The sequence below is a fragment of the Oreochromis niloticus genome, linkage group LG3, assembly GCF_001858045.2.
Source record: "Oreochromis niloticus isolate F11D_XX linkage group LG3, O_niloticus_UMD_NMBU, whole genome shotgun sequence".
NCBI classification, from domain to species: Eukaryota; Metazoa; Chordata; class Actinopteri; order Cichliformes; family Cichlidae; genus Oreochromis; species Oreochromis niloticus.
This window is the reverse complement of record NC_031967.2, coordinates 71,800,984-71,818,489: the sequence shown is the minus strand read 5'-3', so window position 1 is coordinate 71,818,489 and position 17,506 is coordinate 71,800,984. Positions and strand designations below refer to the sequence as shown.

Sequence of the window (17,506 nt, the reverse complement as noted above, 5' to 3'; positions counted from 1 at the left end):
CGGTTTCCTGCCTGCTGGTTTTAAACTGGTTTTCCTCAGCGGGTATCAGCACACACGTTTAACACTTTTAAAGCTGGTTTAGGTTTTTTGGGGCGTCCACAGGCGCTCTGGAAACAGCAGCTTCTCTGAGACGATCAGATGACCCCTTTATCAGGAAAAGTGAACCAGTGTCATATTTAGCCAGGCTGTTCCTAATAAACCAGCCAGCTTCTGCTCTCTGAGGTCTCACAGCCTGAAAGTCCTAAAGCTGATTTGTTATCTCCAGAAACCCTGAAGCTAAAAACACAGTGGAGTCACGCAAGATGACAGAGGGATGATTGTTTTTACTGCTGCTCAGACACAGCACTGAACATGTCAGAGGATTCCTAATCAATAACCAATAAATCACCAAATCAGCTGCAGTAAAAAGCTCCAGAGCTCAGTCTGAGCGCGCTCTGTGGCCACATCAGCCCAAGTGGGAGGCCTCGCTCAGCCTGAGCTCCTCTCACTTTAGAGCTCAACAATAAAAACCAGAGAAACGCTGGAGCCGACTGAGCGCGCTCAGACGGCGTCCTCCTAGGTCAGAGCTGATGATAGCATCACGGACACAAAGTGCAGTAAACTGTGAGTGTGCGCTCTCAGTGAATCAGTGACACTAAAGTCACATTCATTTTAATGTGACTTTACTGAATTTTTCTGTTTATTTCTCAGTGAACAGGACGCTTCCTCATTTCTTATCATTTTATTCTCATGTGTTTATTTATTTTCCCCTCCGTGTTTGCTGTCGTGATATCTGATTGGCTCTTGCTGATTTTATCCTGATGTAAATGAAACACGTTAACAAAATGTTTGACACTTTTATAAAAACACAAACGTTTTCAGTTAAAGTTTTACTGTAATGCACAAAATATAAAAAGGTTATAATTTGGATTTTTGAGTGAATCTGATTTTTAATCTGATCACCACACACATTTTACACTTATTATCTTTTAAACAGTGACTTTAAGTCACAGTTTAGATTTATACCATGTTTTACGTTTGTGCTATGTTAAAACTAAAACAGTGAGAACACAAACACGTTTAGTTGTTTCAACCTAAAGCCTGAAACTCTCTGCTGTCCTGTTGTTATGTGAACTGAACTCAAACGTGACAGAAACACTAACGGAAACAAGGCAGTGTCCTCGACCCTGACCTTTGACCTGCCGTGTGTCCCACTAACAGCCACAGCTAACATGTCATTACTGTGGAGGCTCCTTAGAGTGAGTGAAGAAGTAAACCGCAGAGGCACAACAACACAACAACAACCTTCATCAGACCCTCAGAGCCCCACACGGCTCCACACCGTCGCCCTGCAGAGGCTCACAGAGGCAGGGTGGCTGACCCGCAGCCTCAGTATGAGCAACGGATACAGGCAGTTAGTCAGCTACTTATGAAGATGCAGGTAAAGGTGTGCACAGCTTACTACCTGCACCTGCTAACAGACACAAGGTCCTCCCACTGTTCAGTGTCAGAGGAATCCTGAAAATTACACATTTACTTATTATAAACAGACTATGAAAAATCACAGGGTCAAACCCCTGAACACAAACCTCCTGATGGGACACAGGGGAGAGAAGAAACCTGAATTTACTACAGTAAAAACTGATTTTACTGCAGCAAACTCGGGTTTTACTGCAGCTCAGAGGGACTCTGTTGCAGTAAAAGCACATCATTCATACATTTGTGTACTTTTATTTGAATATTTGACGTTACAAGTGTAAAACTTCTGAGCTGAATGTAAAAACTTATTAACCACAAAAGAAGAAAGGGGTCCCGTTTCCCCTCTGAGGTGTGTGACTGAGCCTCTCTCTGAGGATCGATAGTTTAAGCTGATCTGTAACATTACGTCATCGTTTCTGGGCCGACGCAGACTGATCGATCAGCAGCTGTGGTCGATAATGAGTGTATTGATCAGTACTCACCTTCCTCCGCCCTGCAGGAGCCCAGCAGCACCGCCAGCAGCGGGAGGAGCAGCAGCAGCAGCCCGCGGCAGGAGGAGGCCCGGCCGGGGGCCATGGGGCCCCGGTGAGCTCCCATTACTCCGTCCCGGTCGCACCTATCGATCACCGATCACTGATGTCAGCTGGGCTCGGTCTCCGCCGGCCGCGCGCGCCTCATTGGAGCCGAAAAGTTCGAGAAAAAGAAAAAAGTCCACAAAGTGTCCAAGATGGAGGCCGGAGGGAGTCACAGCACCCGACTCCTTCAGCCCTCAGCCTCCTCTCTGTTCCCCCCGGTTCTCCCTCATTCCTCCATCCCCTCCTCCTCTCTCCTCCAGCGTAGAGCAGCGGGGCGGGGCTGCCTGCGAGACCGTCTGAGGAGCTGCGAGAGGCGGCCTGTAGAGCGGACAGGGGTCGGTGGGACAGCTGCAGGTGGGGGTCCCGAACCACAGACTCACACACACGCCGAGCCGCAGTCACAGTCACACACAGCGCGGACACACACTCTAAAAAGTACACCAGTGATTCCAGTCTGCAGCTCCAGCTCACATGCGCACAAAAAGTTGAGAACAAAAGCTGCTCCAACTTTCTGCCTCCACCTCTGGATCAGACCACGCCCACACAGACACAGACCCCGCCAGCAGCCGCAGTGTGAGTGGCTGAAGGAGCCTGCCAGTCCAAAGGGGGCGGAGCTCAGCGATGACTGACAGGCTGTGAAGGAATGTGGAGAGAACGTGTCTGCGCATGTCTGTTTTTGAAACCTGGAGACCAAATCGACCAAAAAACTTCAAATTCCTTAAAAAAAGCAATGTGCCAGATTTGTGGCGTTTAGCGTGAAGTGTATAGTCAGCGTGTTGTGTTGTCTTGTGTAGTTAGTGTGTTGTGTATTCGTTGTTTTGTTTTGTGTGTCAGTGAGGGCACTAATAATGTCACAAAGACTGATTGCAGTGTAAACTCTGTCTCCAGGTTAAAAACCAGAGTAGAGATACCTGCTGTTGTCAGGCCTGCAGGTTCATCCTGTGCTGTTCTCCTCTGTCTTGTGGCGGATTTTTTTTTTTTTTTTTTACTGGCACACATAATTTGTGGGGCATCTTATTGCGACAACTGATTGTTCTCTCATTTTAGTTTTAGTTGTATTTTTAAATTGTTGTACAAAAAAAAACAGAAGATGCATTGGCTGCATGTTTAGATAAATAGTTGTATATAACTTTATTGTTACCAAAATTTGTGCAGAAAATTATTTACTAAACATGTCTGTGGTTGGTACATTAAAACACATAACTGATACTAGGATTTTAAGTTTTTTGTGTGATTTCAGATCAGTACTATTGATACAGCATGTCAGTGAAAAGACATCTACATTCAGACACATGAGGTTGAGCTGAAAAGAATGATACCAAGCAAGGCCAGGAGAAAAGGGTAAAATACAAAAGTAAAATCAAAAGGAGTCAAAATGGCCAATTATATTTGGACCTCAGAGGGTTAACCCAACAAATCCTGACAAATTAGGCTTAAAACTTTGTTTATGACATTTTGTGTGAATTTAAGCATCTTTTTTTTTTCTTCTAAAGAAATATGTGAAACTTAAGTTAGACTTGTGTTTGTAAATGAATCGCCCCGTGTTGTGTAGCTTTCTGGATTTTGTACTTACTGGGCTACATGTTTATTTATTATACAGGCTATACAGTACATAAATCAAAATGCACATGTTTTATTTAACTGAGATGTTTAATCATGTCAGCTAGAGAAAATAATTATGTTATAGACTATATTTATATTAAACATGTGTATACTTACTGCATTTGAATCCTTTTAACCATATGTAACACCTGCATGTGTGTTGCTGTTTTTTTAAAGGCTTTAATTTTGCCACCCATTTGATTTCCATGCCATCCTAAGAAAATTTCTCTAGTTCAGCCCCTGAAAAAATGTATAAAAATAAAAAAAAATATGAACAAAATGATAAAACCAGAGTTAATAAAAGTCTAAACAAATAATATTTTCTGTGTTTTAATCTGTCTGCAGTCTCAAGTCTGGATCATCAGTTATAAAAAAGCTAATAAACACACATGATACTGACACAGATCTGCATCACTGTGCTCCACTTCACTACTTTATTATACATTTATTACACTTTATCTTATTTATTTATTCCTGTTGGTTGTCATTAGTGATCAGTACTCTTGACAGGGGGAAAAGTCACATTTCAGCTTGACAAGAAGTCCTGTGTGTGTGTGTGTGTGTGTGTGTGTGTGTGTGTGTGTGTGTGAGAGAGAGAGAGAGAGAGAGAGAGAGAGAGAGACCGTGCTGATGTTGTTTCTGGTTCGTTTTCTTCACATTAAAGATAAAACAGCAGAAACCAAAGCAGGGTTTCTCTCTCTCCCTGTGTTTGTTATGTAAATGTCTCTCGTCCTGTCTGACAAACTGAATCCACACAGAAGACAGGAGACTCCTCAGCAGCCATGCTTTCACTCTCAGGTAGTTTCTGACCCCCTGCAGAAACAGTCACACCTGCACCCTTCCCCAAACATGGAGGGAAGGAGCTGCACTGCCTCCTCATCCTCAGCGGCACGGCATCGGAGTGTTCATGAAAACAAACATCAGCATAACTGAAGAGATTCCAGCAGTTTGTTGTGACCACAGGACAGTAAAGAAAGATGCTCACATGGAGGAGGAGGAGGTGCAGCTCTCATGTTGAGAGACATAAAATAAAAGGAGGGTAGATCTGAGGTCAGACAGCAGGCAGGATGTTGTCAGCAGATATAAATACAGTCTGAGGTCCATCATCACAGGGAGGAGGTGCACGCAGGAACAGAAGAAAGGAGGACCAATAAAGAATCAATAAAAAAATCAATAGAGTTCAAAGCCTCTGAAGCATTATCAGACCCACACTTTTACTTTGAAACGAGTCAGGGAAAGAGACCCAGCTCTTATTTTGAAGTGTTTTCTGGATGTTTGGAGTTAAACTGGTCAGACTGGTGAGTATCCAGGTTTCCGTTTTAACGGTCACGTTTAAGGGGGCGGGGTTACAGTCAGGCTTAAGTTTCTTACCTGCAGCTCCATGAAGACAGGTGAGAGCGGGCGAGAGACATTCAGCACCCACAGAGAGAGAGAGACAGATGAAAGGAGGCCGAGAGCTTCTCTTTCTCCTAGTCTGAGGACAAAAGACAGAGTCAGGTGTCCTCCTCCTCTTTGTTTCTGGTCTGTGTCGGCAGAGGTGTGAACGACCCAGAGAACAAAACAAGGAGAGGAAGAAGAGGAGGAGGAGGAAGGATGGAGAGAACAGAGGAGAGGGAGCCTGTGGGAAACTGTCACCTGACTGACGAGGGCACGTTTGACAGACAGGTGAGAGTCCCGCCCCCCAGTGATGTCACAACAAAGGAGGAAGACACGATGATTCAAAATGCAGAAATAAAAATAAACATTAAATTAAATTAAAGTGAAAAGAAGAAAAACAAAATAGATAAAGTGAATTTAAAATGACAACAAATTAAAACAAGGAAGTTGAAATAAAAATGATTCACTAAATAAAAAATAAAAAGTCATATAAAAAATAAAAAATTAAGAATTTAAAAGTTTAAAAACTAAAACTAAATATTATCAGAAATAAAAGGAAATAAAATCAGAACTGCAGAAAAAATAAAACAGAAAATTTAAAAATAACTAAAAATGATTGAAACAAATAAAGAAGTGGGATAAATAAAAATAAGGGATTAGTAAATAAAAACTAAAAAGACAGAATAGATATGGAAAGACAGAAAAACTGTTACGAAGAAGATCAAATATTATTTATATATTTTATTTTTAATTAGTGAAAAAAATATTAAAAAGGTTAAAAAATATAAAAATCATAAAAAAAATTTTTTTTAAAGAAATAAAACAATTAAACTGCTCACAAATAAAAAAGTTAAATAGAGGGTATATATAATATGTACTTATAAAAAGTATTAAAACCAAAATGGGAAACACATAAAACACAGAAATAAAGTAAAAATAAATAATAAATAAATACTAACTTAAAAACAGATTTTCAAATTAAAAGAGAACAAAAACAAAAATAAGAAAATGAATAAAAGAAAATCTTTAAAAATAGGAAACATTTAAAATATTATAAGATTGAAACCCACCTGGAAATTTAAAAAAAAATGAATAAAGTAAAAAATAAAAAAAATAAATAAGATCTAATAAAACTTTTGCTAAGCACAAACTGTAACAACCTCAACACTGGCGCGAGCAGCACAAACCAGTCCGTCAGAGAGCCTGAGATGGTCTGAGCGTGTGCAGAGGAGGGAGGGAGGATGAAGGCGGAGGTGCAGGCAGGAGGAACAGAGGAAGAGCTCAGAGGAGGTTCATTAATGAAGGAGGGTCAATGTGACAGAGGAGAACATCCACTTCCTGTTTATTCTTTTTATTTGTTAATAAAGAGTTTGGATGAAAAAAAGGTGATAAGAGTTTAGTTTTAGTATTTGAACTGGACTTCACTCCTCCTCTCTCTGTAACACCTGAGTGTTGGTCGTCCCACCCGGGACTGTCCCTCCATCCTTTGGTCTCCTCTCACAGCAGAGCTTCATCAATCAGCCACTAACGACACTTCAAAGTAATGACACGAACAGTGACCTCAGCAGGACGAAGGCCTGTCGCTTCATTATGGAAAACTTTTAAAAGAAAGTTAGAAAAGTCCAACTTTTTAGAACCAGCTCTCAACCACTTTAAGAAAGTGGGTAAATGCACTTCCTGTTGCACAGCTTCCATGCCTCCATGAATGCCGACTCTGTTTTTAACTCTTATTTCTGTGGATAGACGGACAGACGCCGGTCTGCAGTCAGCGGGGACACATCAGGACGAAACAATGTGCAGAAAACCTTCAAAGCAGTGCTCAGACAGAGCGAGGAGACTCAGGCTGTGCCACACACGCCTGAGGATCCGACCTTCGACCTCAAACTGGAGCTAAACCCAGAACCGTCGTGACTGTAAGCACTCAGCTCACTGCTGCTGTCTGTGTCTCCCTCTGCTGGACACTCAGGGAACTGCATTCACACAAAGTGAACTATGGTATTGGTGTGATTGATCTGTGGTTATTGATTTTAGCATCAATGAGACGATGACAGTGAAGAGACAAAATGAAAACTTTATTAACATAACAGACACGTGAGTGAAACTGAGCACGCTCAGTGTGTGGAGAACTTGGGCAGCTGGTTTCCCAGGATGACGCGTCGCTCCACCCCCTCCTCCGAGATGCTGGCCAGCCTGACCACGCCCCCACTGGAGCCATCCCGCTCCATGGCCAGAGACAGAGCTGAGGAGAAAGAGGTCAGTGAGACGGTTGTGGAGTGCAGCTCCCAGCATGCCTTGCAGCAGCGGCGGTGCGTTACCTGCAGCGGTGAGCTCCATGCACTGCTCTTTGTTCATCCCGGGTTTGTAGTTGGCGTCCATGAAGCCGTAGATGTAGGTGCTGCCGCTGCCGCCGACCGACACCGGCTGCCTCACCAACATCCCACCAATCGGGACGCTGTACACCTAAGACAGGTAACACACACAGACTATGCGTTACAGTCTGCAGGGGTGGAAACAGCACCATCTGCTGGCCACACAAAGGACTACATCAGCGTGTGTGTCCAGGTGGCGTGAGTTCTCACCTGTCCGCCCTTCCTCTTGTCCCAGCCTGCCACCAGGATCCCAGCTGTCAGCTCCTCCCTGTAACGGTAGCAGCTCGCTCTGAACAGATTGGCTGCCGTCTCCACCAACGGGGGCTCGTCCAGCTCGATGCTGTGGGCGGGGTCAAAGACACTGGTGAGTATTGGCCTCACCTGAGCTGACAGGAAGGCTGTGTGTGTGTGTGTGTGTGTGTGTGTGTTACCTGTGGAAGCCCAGCTGGTAGGCAACGATCTCAGCGATGGCCTGAGTGTCAGCAGCTGATCCAGACCTGCAGCCAGAACACAAACATGAGCATGACGTCTGCTGAGGAGGAGCAGCTCTTTAATAAAATGTTCTTTTATTAATATTTTTAAAATGATAGCAGCACAAACGGAAATGTTTGCAGCACAAATGTAGCACAAATATTTGACATCAATTTTTTTTTTAATTTTATTTGGGTAATGTGGGTGGGCTGGTTGACCTTTTGACCTTTACATTTTTCATTAATATCTTTAAAAGAGAAGCAGCACAAATGACAATTTTAGCAGCAGAAATCAGCACAAACACTTTTGTTGGATTTGAAGAAGGTCGGGGGGCCAACTTCATTCACATCTCAAAAACACTTCTCTACATACTTAAACTTTTTAAGGTTGCTCAAACAGTTCTCAGCATCTTTACAAAAGTTCAAAGTTTTTATGAGAGGTCTCTCTGAGCTCCTAATGAACAAATGGATTCATGAAAACATTATTTCAAACTGCCTTTTAATGTTTCCTGGGGCCTCGGTTTTACATAAGAAAGGCTGTACAAATGTCTCAGGTTCCTTAATGACTCTTTAAAATGTAATAAGAAGCCAAGAGATTCTAAACCTGGTCCCAGGCTTTAGATCCATTCATGTCTCTGTGGTTTTCAGGGTTCCTAAAATATTCAGAGCTGAAGGGTCTTTGTGTTCCTGCAAGGTTAGAGTCCCTAAAAAGTCCTGAATGCAGACTGTGGGTATTCTGTAAAAACTACTAATTGCAAACAAAGTTTATTTTGAAAGACTGTGCTTCCTAATGTAACCGGTGGGATTCTGCGTTGTGTCTGATAAAAACGGTAAAAGAAAGAAAGAAAGAAAGACCTCCAAATAAATAGCTTTCCCACTCCAGCTCTTCTCCCACAGGGGAATTGTAGAAAAGGGCAGAGGCAAAAGGGGTACACTGTATTTATATGGTTGCACCAAAGAAGAAGAAGAAAAGAATGAGGAGGGGCTCTAACTGATAATGAACATAACTACAGGCTTGGAGGTCCTAAAAGTCAGGTATAAAGGGAAGAGTTTGGGGGTTTAGAACACATTTTGTGTAATTATAACAATGTGATTTATGACCCTGTTACACTAAGATTAAAAACATAGCTGTTTTATTCTGAAAAGTTTTCTGCCTTCTGATTAGAGTTCCTGTGATGGAGCCCATGGTGAGGAGGAGGACTGACCTGCAGCAGTAGATCTTGTTGTGGATGCGAGTCAGTTTGTCTGTGACTCTGTTGGCGATGTACGCTCTGAAACACAAAAACACACAGACAGGTGAGGTTAAAGGAGTGTTTCCTGCACTCAGCTCCATCGTCACATGTTCAGTGTTTGTTTTCTCACCCTGTGGTAGTTCGAGAGTCGGCCCCGATCACCACTCCTCCGTCATACTCCACGGCCATGATGGTGGTCTGACACATGACAACAAACAAACATACAACAGGTAAACCGGCTGATAAACACCCTGGGCCCATTCTCGGACAGCATCGCTCCTGTTTAAACAGTCTCAGCTTCATCACTCTCTGTGTTCCTCCTTCTCTGAAACTGGTAAATGACTACTTTGTCGGGTGAGCTCATTATCGGACAAGCCATTTACACCACATTGAAAACGCTCACGTGAGAAAAACGCAAAGAAATTTTAAACGCTTGTCCCATAATGCAACCATAGCGTTAGCCAGCTCTCCACGCTTCCCTGTGGTTATCTAGATATCTTTCATTAACCACCCAATACACGTGTGTCCCCCCCGGACTCTACCCCCAGTTTAGCCCGGTTCGGTCCCGCTGTGGTCCGAATCTCCTCACAAACACAGCTACCGTTAGCCGCTGTTAGCCGTTGCAGAACTGCTGTCTCATTCAGCCGTTGTTTGCCGTTTAAAAACGCTCCATCGGGACCGAACCGGGTCCGGCTCGGTCCGACCCAGCACCACAGACCCTGTACCTACCCCGGTGCTGACTTCCTGGCGGGTCCAGTCCGGGACCAGGTCACTTTTGGACGAAATTTGCTGGCCGAAGTACGGCATCATTACGGGTGCTGCCGCCATCTTCTCTCTATGAATAACTGTACTGAGTAGAGGCTGTCCGCGCATAAAGCCTAACATTTTTTTATTTACGCTATTAGCGAAACGTACATGTTACAAACCAACTCACATATGATTAAATTACAAGTTAGATTTAATAACTCAACGTTCTTCTAATTCAGATAGTCTAACTTAGCTGTCTAAATTTCCATGAAACAGTTTTATTCGGGCACATAAGTGAACAGCTCTGCAGTTGGGGTCCTGCGAGAAACAGGAAGATAAGGTAAACACTGGTCTGGATTTTAAAAACGTAGGCTAAACCTGATTATAACGATTATTTTAAAACATTTAATGTGTTTTCTCCTTTAAATGCAGTAATTAAACATATTAAAGAAAGCTGGTGTGTTTAAATGAAGTTAACAGATAATTTAGTGGCTGTTGTGTTACGTCTGAACATCGCGGAGGACCAGACTCCATTATAAGATGTGCAATTTTATCCCCGTCATTTAAAACTTTGCAGTAAAAAGAATACCCACGGGACAGAAAGTAATGTTAACACTTTTTAGGTTGTGGAGGAGTTCCTATTTGATTCGGCATACCCCGAGCCAGTGAGTGATCATCGGTGGATGTCTGTTAATTGATTTTTTGATCGGCTGTGTTTCAGATGACGGTTCATAACTTGTACATATTTGACCGCAATGGAAACTGTTTGTATTACAACGAGTGGAACCGCAAGAAGCAGGCGGGCATCTCCAAGGAGGAGGTGAGCCTCAAAGCCGAATCAGTAATCAATAAATCAGACACAGAGAGTGTGAAGGAAAGGTGTGTTTATGTGTGTGTGTGTGTGTGTGTGTGTGTGTGTGTGTGTGTGTGTCTCTGCAGGAGTTCAAGCTGATGTACGGGATGCTCTTCTCCATCCGCTCCTTCGTCAGCAAGATGTCTCCTCTGGACATGTATCCTTCACGTCACCTGTCAATATGTCCTCCTGTCAGTCTGTCTGTGTAGCTTTCTTAATGTCTGTCCACCTGTCCTCCTGTCTGTGGTCCTTAGCTGTGCTCAGGAAGGAGGGGTTCCTGTCCTTTCAGACCAGTAAGTATCGTCTTCATTACTACGAGACTCCGAGCGGCCTGAAGTTTGTCTTGAACACCGACCTGTCAGTGACCAACGCCAGGGACACACTGCAGCACATCTACAGCAATGTGAGACACACACACACACACACACACACACCACACACACACACACACACACACACACACACCTACACACCTGAGTGTGTTCATCTACAGAACCAGCAGGCTGAACTGAAGCGTTTTAAAATCTATGTGTATTAAACAACACATCAAACTGCTCCAGCTGACCTCCTGAAGACGTTCTAGGATAAAGAGTCACTTTTTCATTGAAATATGTGAAATTTAATCAGTTTTCTCAAAGAATCTTTTAAGAGATGAAGTTGGAAAATGAGAGAGAACAACATGTTAAATCTTAGATATAATATAAACAGAAATCTGCTCGTTCTAATGGGCCCATCTGGATTCGGTCCACGAGAGACCAGAGATTATCACACTGAGGCTGAACTAAAATGGGTTTTTTCCCAGAATTCATCCACCTGAAGAGTTGAGCTGACAGATTTCATTCATTTGCTACAGCATGATGAAAAAAATGAGACGTCCTGTTGAAACTGCACTTCATTTTCCTTATATTAACACATGTCAGGGATTAAATGTGTACTTGCACTGACAGAAGGAATTAACCTTGTCCGGCCCACTTCACATCAAAGTGGGCTCCCTGTGGCCCACAGTGTAAAATGACTTTAACGTCCCTGCTGTGGACAAATACGTAAAAACACCTCTTACATCTCTTACATATTTAAACTTTTATAGTGAAGTGTTGTGAATTTTAAACTAAATGTGCAGGTTATATTTCTCTGAGATGATTGCAGCGTTCGTTACATATTAACATTTTTAAATCTTTAGTTCAGATCTTTGTGTGTTACAAACTTTACTCCTCAAATGTTGAAGTGTGTTTTCCATTTTTTTTCTTGTCAGTTTGGTTTTGTTCTGAATCTCAAAGCTCTCAGATTGTAACCACGACCTTCAAAGAAACGGTTTATATAAATATTAGTATAATAATCATCTGTGAGCTGCTGTTTTCTGTCTGTGCTAAACAGGAAGTGTTACAGGCTTTATTGTGAAAGAGACTTACTCTGTGTGTGTGTGTGTGTGTGTGTGTGTGTGTCAGCTGTACGTGGAGTTAATCGTGAAGAACCCAGTTTGTGCATCCACGCAGACCTTGGAGAGCGAGCTGTTCAGCAGCCGCCTGGACGCCTTCATCAGAGCGCTGCCGTACTACAGCCCACGAGCCGCCTGAACATCACACACACACACACACACACACACACACACACACACACACACACACACATGTTCACAGTGAGAGTTTAATGTATTTATTTTGTTCTTTCATGTCCTTGGCTGGAAGTTTTGTCTTTTGAATCAAACTTATATGAAGCCACTCTGACCTTTGACCTTTAATAAAAGCAGCTCTGTGGAACTTCCTGGAAACTGTCATTACTCTTTGCTGACGCTCACACCTGTCAGAACAGTCACCCGTGTCCAGAGTTTATGATGATGTCTCTGCAGTGATCCCTGTGAACTCAGAGCTGATGGTTTAACCCAGCGGTCCCCAACCTTTTTTGTGCCACGGACCGGTTTATGCCCGACAATATTTTCACGGACCGGCAATAAGGTGTCGCAGATAAATACAACAAAATAAAACTAGTGCTGGTACCGAAAAAAAGAAGATGTATTCATAACACATGTGAAAAGACCCAGGAAAACCCAGTTGACGATAAAAACGATAACAAAATAACGCTGAAAACCGATAAAAACCCTGAAAACCATACATTTCACACCTGAGCCTCAATTCTCGCGGCCTGGTACCAAACAACTCACGGACCGGTACCGGTCCGAGGCCCGGGGGTTGGGGACCGCTGGTTTAAACTGTGCTGACTGGTTTGTACCACCAGGGGGCGCTGCTGCTGCTGGCTGTGAGCTCATGAAGTGCAACACAGCAGATAAATTGAGCCTTTATGAACTCTTTGCAGAAGTACGCGTCTGCCTGAGGGAATTACCCAGAATGCATAGCCCAGCCTTGCCCTCTGATCCTCATTATTGCGTGTAGTGTTATAAACCTGAGTAACAGCACATCAATCTACCAGCAGTCACATGACTGATGGCCTGTTTAATGGTTGTTAATCTGTGAACGTCCTGCTGATGCAGAGTTTGATCCTCTAACAGCTGAAGAAATCAGTTTGAATGATGGTGGAAGCGTTCATGTGATCGACACTCAGAAACCAGCTCTGATTTAACACACACAGTTAACATGTGAGTGATGTTACTGACCTGAGGTCAGCTGACTGATTAACAGCTGGATTCAGTCTGAGCTGACCCTGAACCTGACCCCGCCCCTCCACGTGCTGTCCTTCAGCTGCAGGAAGCAGCTCCGATGTCGGAGTCTCCATCAACACCTGAATGCTTTGCCTGATCTGCTGAACACCCGAGTATGGACAAAGAGGACCTGATCAATCAGTCAATCAGAAACACGACCTGCTGAACCGCCTGACTCATCAAACACACACACAGCTTCTATCAGCTGCTTTTGGCATCATTTTTGAAGTGCATTGTGGGTAATACAAGCAGAGGCAAAAATGACACTGAGTGCATCATTAGGAGGAGCCGCAGATGAAGCGATGACATCATCATGATTGGAGTGTACAGTGTAATCTCTAATCCCACTGAAAAACATACTGCCAACCAACAGCTGGAAACACACACGTTGGTCTTTGCATACATGTGACGACCATTTTACCCACAATCACCAGTACAGACAGAAAGACAGCTGCAGACAGATGTGTGGACTAGAAAACATGAGCAGCAACAAACTCGTATTTAGGTAGCAGTTTTGTATCCATCAAAATGTCCTCACATGTAGAAATCTTTAAAGTCCCCACTTCACAGGGATTTCTGCCATGAATTGGGGACTTGTTTCTTTACAGGAAAGTGTCCAAGAATCTAAAAATGTCCTCAACTTATAAGATTTGCTCTCCTTGTCCTCACTTTGTAAGATATCTACTGTCTTTGTCCCTCACATTGTAAAAGTAAACTAAGATTTAAAACACTTTACTTATTCTCAAACTTGGTGGATTCCTGTGTGAAGCAGGAAGTTAAATAGGAAAATGTCCATGAGTCACACTCTGATACAAACTGGATCTTAAATCCAAAATCATGCAGGTGTTGTGGTGTGAGCTGGTAAAGATTTCCTGTATCTGTGTTAGAGCAGCTACAAACAGCAGAGGCTGGTCAGGATCCATGAATTATCCACATCCACTCAGCACAGCCGCAGTCCTTTGCATGACCTCTGTGTCAGCAGATAGAGGTCAAACAGGTCTGTGTTGTAACTGAGACGCTAAGTGTCAGTGAGATCACCTGTGTAAATGAAATATAAATACAGGACTTAAACTGTGCTGATTAAACACAGGATTCAGGTGGCAGTGACTGAGTAATATGGACACATGCAGTTCAGTATTAAAGCCACAGAAACATTTCTTTACCCTAACATGTCTGAGTTCACAACAACACTTTACATAACATGTGCAGTTACTGTGACTCAAGTTAACATCCCTGTCCCTGAAAATGGCAGGATTGTAATGTGGAGAAAAACACTGTTAAACGTGCAAAACTTGACCTCATGAAACAAAAAGTATCAATGTTACCTTCACACGAATCACAACGAGCAAGAAAAATCAGTGTGAGCAGGTGAAACAGTCCTGCCATCAACTTGTCTGAGATATAATAATCTGTATATACATATAATAAAGACATAATAATTTCTCCACCATGTCCTGGGTCTGGCCCAGGGCCTTGTCCTCATAGGACATGTTGGAAACATGTAATGAAGCACGACCTCAACCAGCTCCTCTCGATGTGGAGGAGGTGAAAGATTAAGGCAGCTGTAAAACCCCAATCACCCCGTGGTCATCGGGGTTTCTCTCAGGTGTCAGTGAACATGAGCCTATAATAACTTCTGTGTGTGTGTGTGTGTGTGTGTGTGTGTGTGTGTGTGTGTGTGTATATGTGTGTGTGTGCCTTCTCTGCCAGATGTTTGCGTCTCAGGGTTTAAAATGAAATCTGTGGACAGCAGGTGGAGGCTGCTCCCACTCGGACAGATGATGTGATGGATTACACACAGATGAAGATAAAAGCACAACACATGTTTACAGATGTTTCCTCCATCGTGTGTGTGTGTGCTGTCATATTAGACACACTTCACTTTAGCTGCTGCTGTGAAGGAAACCTCAGCTTTATGAACGTTCAGAGGACGCAGGAACACAAACAGGTTTAATCCACTGCTGTGTGGTGTAATCGGGGCCTTCCCTGAAATAGGACGGGTTCAGGTCTACCACTGTCCTGTCTCTCTTTAAAAAGACATAAGAGTGTCTGTTTGTCTTTGTGTGTGTGTGTGTGTGTGTGTGTGTGTGTGTGTGTGTGTGTGAGAGAGAGAGAGAGAGAGATTAGAGCTAGATAATGAGGTTCATGGGCAGGACGCCATGTTTAACATCTGTACTCAGAGTTTGGTATTTAGTTTTTTTTGAATCAGACAGACATGATATCTGCTCTCTGATTGGTGGAATCAGGCCAACAGGATTAATATGAGAGCAGCAGCAGAGACACAGACAGACAGATGAAGGTGGATGGACGCTGTGGGCGACAGGAATCAGACAAACAGGTACGACATGCACATGTTGTAAAACTAGTTCTTTATCATTAAAGGTGGAGTTTGTGTGTAGAGCACAGATTAGGATTAAACTGACTGTCCTGGCCTGTTAAAGGTAGACGAGGATCAACAAAAGTATTTTAAAAAAACAGAACTAACCGTAAGGGTCAGGTCAGCTACAGTTTGAGGCAGACATGAGTATAAAAATAATCTAAGTTCTGTAAGCATGTTTTGCGAGTATATGCACTGCAGCTAATGTGGAGTCTATTACAGATTAATATAATTCCAGCATCTGAAGTGATGGTGTAATCCTGAGGCAGCTGCTGCTGGCATCAGTTCTGACAATTGATCGTGTGTTTGCTGATGAAGGAGAAACATGTAGAAATGAAACTGTAGAGGACCAAGAATGGAGCCCTGTGGGACTCCATGGCAGCACGATCTGTTGGTTAGTCTGTTATCTTTAGTGGTAACCTTATGACAGGGAACTGTCATTTATGGAGTAGCCACAGCCTAGAGTAGGAGACAAAAACTGTCTGCTGGTGTTAAAACAACAGCAAGGATTAGCAAGGAAAAACATGAAAGTCTAAACTGCTACATTTGAGTTCAGCTGTGTAAATTGTGTTATAGCGAAGCAGGCCATCATCCATACAGGTGTAATTATATTATTTTTCTAACTAGCAAGTTGCTGTACTTATCCTTTGTTACAAATGTGTGATCCATCTGCATCTTTATGTGTCAAAAAGGTACATGCATGATAATTTTAAGTTTGCTGAAAAAGCTTCTGTATGATAGGATGTTCTTGTGCCAGAGTACAGAAATCAGAGACTCGAACGTTTAGCTTTCTGGTTTGTAAGTTTCTGTACCCTGATTGTCACAGTGTCTCAGGTAGACCGCGTTAGCAGGAAGAATAGGAAGAGTGTGGGATCCTGACAGTCACTGTAGCTATACACAGGCAGCATTTTGCCAACTTGTAAATTATATATCCAAAGCCTGGAACAATAAACGAAACAATACCACACAGCTAATGGGTTCCCGGGTTACGTTGCTGGCCTGTTTTATTGTTTCAGTGTCAGCCATGTTTGCGGGTCGAGCATCAGCCGCAGGAGCCGCTGGACCCTCAGCGGCCGTAGCAGGAAAAGCTGGGAAATTGTCAGTGGAGGAGCTCTATGGTTTTAGCAAGAAGCCCAAAGTAAACAGAGGGAATTCTGGGAAACCAGAGAAAACCGAATTGAAGAAGGATGTGAAGGAGAAAGAAGAGTCGGTCCTGGCGTCTCAGATCCTGGAGGCTGCCCGGAGGCTGATGGAGAGGCGACGCCTTGAGATCTACCTGAAGGAGTGTGACATCACCATGGAGCAGAGAGACATGCAATACAGGTGACATAAAAAGACAGGTGCAGTAACACAGAGTGACCACCAGAGGGCACAGTGACACTGACACATATAATTTGGGCCACAATGCAGTTTGAACTGGTTTTACTGGGCCACAGTGATGAGCTTGTTTTAATGTGAACTTAGCAGGACTGGTTAAACTGGAGAGCAGCTGTTACTGGTCAGACTGGTGTGTGGCGTCCTCCTCGGCTCACTCTGATTGGGTCCTGGAGCTGCTGAGTCACGTTTCTGTTATTAAAGACTTTCTGCTCCAGTCGTTCATCAGCTCGGTGTGTGTGTGTGTGTGTGTGTGTGTGTGTTCAGAGTGAGGGCTGCATCGTCCCTGACTTCAGCTAACGTCATCATATAAAAAACTAAAACAGTGTAAATATGTGAGCAGCTGGCAGCAGCACGTGAGCCGATACCTGATCAATATGTCGATGAACAGACTGTGCTCCAGACCGAAGTCACGCCAC

At 43.4% G+C, this 17,506-nt stretch overlaps 3 protein-coding genes and 1 long non-coding RNA gene across 6 annotated transcripts in view; 1 reads left to right on the top strand and 3 right to left on the bottom strand.

The window, feature by feature from the left end:
- Nucleotides 1-2,980, bottom strand: part of ephb4b (eph receptor B4b) — a 34,034-nt gene extending 31,054 nt beyond the window's left edge. The window contains 1 exon segment of the mRNA XM_005461162.4: nt 1,941-2,980. Coding sequence (XP_005461219.2) covers nt 1,941-2,055 — 115 coding nt within the window. The 5' untranslated portion in view covers nt 2,056-2,980.
- LOC112845042 (uncharacterized) lies at nt 622-1,932 on the bottom strand. Its single transcript, XR_003217829.1, has 2 exons — nt 1,622-1,932; nt 622-1,470 (listed from the first exon to the last, which is right to left on the bottom strand). It is a non-coding gene; the product is annotated as an uncharacterized LOC112845042 (long non-coding RNA).
- A 4,083-nt stretch (nt 2,981-7,063) lies between the features above and the next one.
- On the bottom strand, nt 7,064-9,970 carry psmb6 (proteasome 20S subunit beta 6). Its single transcript, XM_003456436.5, has 7 exons — nt 9,813-9,970; nt 9,214-9,281; nt 9,057-9,122; nt 7,813-7,878; nt 7,592-7,721; nt 7,328-7,472; nt 7,064-7,251 (listed from the first exon to the last, which is right to left on the bottom strand). Exons 1-7 carry the CDS (start codon nt 9,966-9,968, stop codon nt 7,124-7,126), a joined length of 759 nt encoding a protein of 252 aa, XP_003456484.2. The 5' UTR covers nt 9,969-9,970; the 3' UTR covers nt 7,064-7,123.
- A 60-nt stretch (nt 9,971-10,030) lies between these two features.
- trappc1 (trafficking protein particle complex subunit 1) lies at nt 10,031-12,451 on the top strand. 3 transcript variants are annotated; one of them, XM_025904575.1, is made up of 6 exons: nt 10,031-10,170; nt 10,552-10,650; nt 10,770-10,840; nt 10,948-11,086; nt 12,129-12,261; nt 12,292-12,451. In XM_025904575.1, exons 2-5 carry the CDS (start codon nt 10,552-10,554, stop codon nt 12,255-12,257), a joined length of 438 nt encoding a protein of 145 aa, XP_025760360.1. In that variant the 5' UTR covers nt 10,031-10,170; the 3' UTR covers nt 12,258-12,261; nt 12,292-12,451. The 3 variants fall into 3 exon arrangements, with proteins under 3 accessions (XP_025760360.1, XP_003456483.1, XP_025760361.1); XM_003456435.4 differs by having other exon boundaries at nt 10,032-10,170; nt 12,129-12,451; XM_025904576.1 differs by having other exon boundaries at nt 10,156-10,197; nt 12,129-12,451.
- Nucleotides 12,452-17,506: the final 5,055 nt, after the last annotated feature.

Bases quoted from the DNA above. Each gene is read 5' to 3' on its own strand.
- trappc1 (XM_025904575.1), top strand. From the start codon at position 10,552: ATGACGGTTCATAACTTGTACATATTTGACCGCAATGGAAACTGTTTG. The intron at 10,651-10,769 runs GTGAGCCTCAAA...GTGTCTCTGCAG, and splicing joins CGGGCATCTCCAAGGAGGAG to GAGTTCAAGCTGATGTACGG. The intron at 10,841-10,947 runs GTATCCTTCACG...AGCTGTGCTCAG, and splicing joins AAGATGTCTCCTCTGGACAT to GAAGGAGGGGTTCCTGTCCT.
- psmb6 (XM_003456436.5), bottom strand. From the start codon at position 9,968: ATGTTAGGCTTTATGCGCGGACAGCCTCTACTCAGTACAGTTATTCAT. The intron at 7,879-9,056 runs GTCAGTCCTCCT...TTCTGGCTGCAG, and splicing joins AACAAGATCTACTGCTGCAG to GTCTGGATCAGCTGCTGACA. The intron at 7,473-7,591 runs GTGAGAACTCAC...TACCTGTCTTAG, and splicing joins ACAAGAGGAAGGGCGGACAG to GTGTACAGCGTCCCGATTGG.